The sequence below is a fragment of the Nematolebias whitei genome, chromosome 8 (genome assembly GCF_014905685.2).
Source record: "Nematolebias whitei isolate Nwh7 chromosome 8, NemWhi1, whole genome shotgun sequence".
Lineage (NCBI taxonomy): Eukaryota > Metazoa > Chordata > Actinopteri > Cyprinodontiformes > Rivulidae > Nematolebias > Nematolebias whitei.
The window spans coordinates 16,672,967-16,678,800 of NC_056505.1; the positions used below are offsets into that span (position 1 = coordinate 16,672,967).

At 36.0% G+C, this 5,834-nt stretch overlaps 1 protein-coding gene across 1 annotated transcript in view; it reads right to left on the minus strand.

The window, feature by feature from the left end:
• grid2 (glutamate receptor, ionotropic, delta 2) overlaps positions 1-5,834 on the minus strand; it is a 724,936-nt gene that overhangs the window by 182,288 nt on the left and 536,814 nt on the right. Inside the window, exon 8 of the mRNA XM_037680996.1 lies at positions 914-1,033. Within this exon, the coding sequence (XP_037536924.1) occupies positions 914-1,033 (120 nt within the window). The remainder of the gene's footprint in view (positions 1-913; positions 1,034-5,834) is intronic.

A 5,834-nucleotide genomic window follows, 5' to 3' on the forward strand; every position in this document is an offset into this window, starting at 1 on the left:
ATATATATATATATATATATATATATATATATATATATATATATATACACACACACATATATATACTACATAAATATAACGTTCCTACTTAAAAAATGAAATTTCCTGCCAAATACACCACTTTTGCCTAGACAATAGAGAACTGTAGATCAGACACATCTGAATTTACATTGAACAAGCATGGAAAATACCTTAAAAATTCCCTTTAAAAACAAATTATAGAACTAGTTGATGGAACTAGCCAAATGCAAAAAAACACAGGACAACAAGAAAGCTAACAATGACCCTTTTAAATAATCTAATATGTATCCATCAAAATGTATTAAGACACAAAGTCATTAAAATAAACACATACAAGGACAAATAACTTCACTTTTCTTTCAGGATATTTTTTGGAAATTCATTATACAATCATTGCGATTACAAAGTGCCCAATCAAAATGTTTTTATTTCCATCTAATTAACATCACGCCTGACTGAACTGAGTGGCTGAACTAAAGTTAAATGTGTAATGACCGGCACACAAACAGACACAATTAACCATTTGCAAAACACCAGAGAAAGAAGTATGAAAAAGTTGTTTTTTTTTTTCTTCCATCTGTTATGATCATGATCATGATATCTTTATCATGATAAAGATATCATAGCTTAACTGTTTGGTTTAGAAAATAAAAACTAATTCAAGTGAAAGGAATCAGACAAATAAAAAAACAAAACTGTTCTGAAACTGAGGAAAAAACTGGAACAGGTAACAAGAAGGAGAAACAAAAAACAGCTAAATAAAAATGAAAAATAAAACGGGGGAATCCCACTGACACTGCAAATCTAGGATCTAGGTAAAACCACTTTGCACATTTGAATATAAATGACACAATTATAGGTTACACCTCAGTGTTTCTGTTTAATTACTCACCCTGGTGACTCCTCGTCCCCTGTCTTCTCCATAATTTGTTCCCAGAATTTCAAAGAAGATGTTGGGATTAGTGCCGTTGTCAGTGAACTCCAAGAAACTGGTGAGACCACTCACTCCAAACTGCAGACAAGAGGAAATGGCATATTGTCAGTATGGGGTGATTTCTCATACGCGTCACCTCTTCCTGCTGACCTAGTCCTAGTTGCCAATATCCACACCTGTTGTCTGTTGTGGGACTCCATTCAGTATTGTGTACATTTTCAGGATTCCTGTGTTTTTTTGTGTGTGCTTTTTGTTGTTATTTGTTCCTTTTGTACACTACCATGCCAAGTTTGGCCTGAACCATCATTTTTTTATCCTCCTCTTTTTCTTCTTCTTCTTTCAACTTTTCCCTCTTCGGGGGTCTCCGCATTAAGTCATCCACCTCCATCTCACTTTGTCCTCTGCATCCTCTGTCCTCACTCCAACTACCTCCATGTCCTCTCTAACTGCATCCATATATCACCACTTTGGCCTTTCTCTTTGTCTTTTTCCTAGCAGTTGCATTAATTATTTATTTCTAAAGCTTCCATTTTAATTAACTTAAATAAAATATAATTTCCAAAGCTGTTGTTCCTGAGTGAGTATCTGACAAAAGCCCACGCATGTACAGGGTAAACATGGAAACTCCACTCAAAAAAGCCACAGGCTGGGGGAATGACTTGTGACTTTCTTACTGAGAGATGACATCACTAACCATTGCTCCACCATGCTACCCCATGTTGACATAAAAAAACTAATAACTAAGAATTTCATTTCTTATGTATGATTTGTTTGATAAAAATGTGACATATATTTCACCATTGCTACTATAAAAAAATATAAAAAAAACACAAGAATAAAGACGTCAGTCATTTTTATGTCTCTGAGAGGTTTTTCCTATTACAAAGAACAGGGTGTGAGTGTTTAGATAAACTGCAATAATAAATCTAGAAGAGTTTAGCTTGGACTTAAAAACAGTCTCATGGGTCCTGACTAGGAATCTTGTTCTGTTTCAAACGGCTTACTCGGCCTTAACAATGGTCAATAAAACATTTTATATCAATCCTAAACCAAAACTGCTCATGTCACTGAGACTGAAAGTAGGTGATATATAAAGCAAGGCTAGCTCAAATGAAAGAAGCACTTAAGGCTTTGGGAATCGGTGTAACAGGTACATCTGCTGTAGTTTACTGTCCATTCTGAATTTGTCAATGAAAACCAAAATGCAACATTAATAGAAACTTCTCTTTAGCAATTACAAAGTAGTTTGTCATTATCATAATGCCCTTACGTAGCAAACCATTGATTAGAAATCAAGGCATGCACAGTGAGTAAAGAATACGCTGATACGCTGTAAAATGGAAGTGATGCCAGTCTGCTGAACTCAACTCTGTTACCTCTTGGGGCTTTTTAAACTCAGCTCTGCAGGGATAGTCATTGGGGCTGCTTTAACAGTGCTGGCTGATGAAAACGTTGCCAAACCTCAGCCTGATCTCAAGGTGAACCACAGCGATAGATATAAAAGCCATTGCGCCACATTTATTATTATTTGACACTAATCCTAAATTAGCATTTCACTTGGCTTTATCATTCAAAGGGCCATCCCTGGAGTAGATTTTTTATTAATATCAAAACAGAGGACATTTATCCAATTGAATTTACCAGTGATGAAAGTGTTGGCAAGCTCTTGTTTAAAGTCAAGGTGAAATGCAGAGATTGTCAAATATATATTTTTTTTTTAAATACAGCATTAGGATAACATCCTCTCCCCTTCTAAAAAAAATAAATAATTAAAAACACTGACTGAACTTTGAAATGTTTTTAACATGCGTAGATCTTTAAAATGAATAATGGTGTAGGTCACAAAATATACTGAGTCAAGCGAAAAAATCAGTTTGCATAACAAAGCACTCACTGTTTTTATCCAGTGATTATCATAAATATTTGTTGCAACAATAGGCACATGATGGTTATGATATTAAGTAATGTTCACTATGAAATAAAACAACCTGAGCTTCTGCAGGGTTGTATAGAGCTGGTGCCTCTACATCCATAAATGCATACATTTGTGGCGTTATATGCAGGGCAAGACTGTTGCATGTTGAGCTACATGCATGTGATTAGTGCGTGAAATGTGGGAACTGTTTTAATCCAGTTGCCAACTGTTGAGTATATATTGAAAAGTGTTGGGTACAAAGTAGGGTACAGTAAGTGGAGGACATGATTTGACCAGCACCCATCATTAAAACATTATCATTATTTTATCACTGACAACCTAGAGCTTTAAGTTGTTTTTTGTTTGTTTTTGTCTAATATATTCAATAATTGCTTTTAAGGGGGTTTTAAAAATGTGAGAAACTGTTGAATAGGACATATGGTATGCTAAAATGTACAAAATTTCAAAATAAGTTTTGGATTTCTCAAGGTTTTTTTTTTCGTACTTTTTGTATAATAAATACAACAAAGTTGTCAGGTCCTCTGGACAGTTTATGTGTTGAAACATTTCGTCCTTCATCCAAAGGACTTCATCAGTCCAAGGAATCACAACAAACTCAGTCCCGCAGGCACACTGCCTACTGTCTGCTTCAGAGGAGTCAACGGGGGAGAGGGCGGACTCCAGAAACCATCTCATCACCATCAAACAGGTCGGTCCACTATGAGTGTGCTGCCTGTGGGACTGAGATTGTTGTGGCTCCTCAGACCTAATTTAACTTTGTTGGATTTTTTACCTGGATTATTGAGCATGATCTTTGATATAATAGGTACACATTTCAGGTTAATGTATGTATAAAATACAGTTGTCCCTTGCTGTATTATCTTGTTTACTCTTGGGATCAACTGCTGGTCCTCCAACCAAAGGAACGAGAAGGCATTTTCCACACAATACCAGAAGAACTAAGGAGGAAGTATCAAGGCTGCAGAGCTGAAGATAAGCAAAGAGCTAAGAAGTCGGAAAAGGGCTGGAGTGTATGTATCTATAAACATATTTAGATTAATCATGAATGTAGTACTCCCTACCTTGTGCATATTTGTTGTTGTTGTTGTTGTTTTTTTCAAATTTGTGTATTCTTTCTTTATGATACTCTCAGATGTAATTGTTTGATTAATTAGGAAATGTTACTTGATGCCTCTGTAGTGAACCTGATCTGACCCTGATCTGACCCTGATGACCTCAAATCTATCAGATGGACAGAGACTGTTATTTTCATTGATCTGAATACAGTCTGAGCCATCTGATGACTTTCTTTCTTGAATTAATCAAGCAGAAAAGACAATTCTCTATAATCATTACTGTTTTACAAATGTTTAATAATCAAATTGTGTTAGTTCCACTCAATGTTACAGGTTGAAAAGAACTACTCATTTTTATTTTACATAAACAGTAAGTAATGATTTTTATTCCTCATTCAAAGAAGAAATCAGGTTAATATGCATTTCTTGATTTTCTGTCTGAAATGAGCCAAGCAACGTAAGTATGTGAAAGTTGAAGCTTCGGTCAACTAAATGTTTACTGAAAAAGAAATGTCATGTTTAATCTTTACAGAAGATACAGAAGAGTTGACTCCACGAAGTCTGCTTTTCTGCAATAATCTCTCTGTCAGTTGTTAAACAAACTCATTCTCTGACCTCGACTTTTGATAACACCTTACGTCAAAAACCACACCTCTTTCTGGTCCATCGACCAATCAAAAGCTCTCAAATGAACCGGAAGTCGACCCATTTAAAATGTGGCAACTTCCCAGTTCATGTTAGAGTCTGGAGTCTGATAGTTCCAGAGGCTGAGGAGATGAAGAACTAGAGAGTTGCTGACAATTAAGAGTCTGAGAAGTTCTGAAGAATGAAAGGAGTTCAGAGTTCTTGGGTGCAAACGCATTCAGGATGTTCCAGAGACGTTTTGGGATTATAATTTCTGTTTGAAAACCACGTACGACTCTCTGAGGGTTTGGTAGTTCTCACGGAGACGCTGAAAAGAGTCAGAAAGGAACCTACGCCGACGCTGATTTCATCATCAAGGTAGATGGTTCTATTTTCGACCAAGTGTACCGTGGGCAAGCTGATATCTGATGGAGCGTGCAATTTCTGGTCAAACAGATTAATTCCCTCACATATTTCTCTGTAAGATAAATCTCCATTTCATCTTAAAACTCTCCTCTTTCTCATAAAATCAGTACAGATATCTTAGGAATATCTGAAGCAAAGTCCTTGATCACCGCCGAGTGATCGATGCTCATTTTCTGTGAAACTTGTCTGTTATTATTTTCATATTTTGCCAAATCAATGTAAATGTTTGATGTTAAACTTTGATTCTGAAAATAAATGACCGCATTGATTTGATGGGTCAAAGATAAATAACGTCTCTCGTTACATTTCTGTTAAATTCAATGCACGACCTTACACAGTCAGAAAGATGAGGAACTCGTGAATATTGTATGCATATATATCTCATATATTGTCATACTACAACTAGTGGCACGTACCTACGTGACTACTACACCTCAAATGTCTGCCCTGGGATTAATATACTGTAGCTACCCATCTATTGTGGTTCACTTCTTGCAGCTTCACTGTATCTTTTTTTTTTTTTAACACGTTTTGTTTTATATTGTGTGTACTGTACATGCCGTGCAGTAATGTACATTCATCTACTCTTCATCATCTTCATCACCATTGCCAAAGTGTTTAAGAGCATGTGAAGTGTTTAGAAGAGAGTGGGGAAGGTTTTCAGGAGCGTGGGAAGGGTTTACAAAGCTTTAAACCTATCTATATAATACAATAAATATAATGCCACAATTTTGCAGATTTTCACCTGCTGCCTGGGTCTCTGGAATGTAAGCCCTGCGACAGGTCAGGGATCACTGTGTTTTCCATATGTATCAATATTATTGTCTTATATATATAT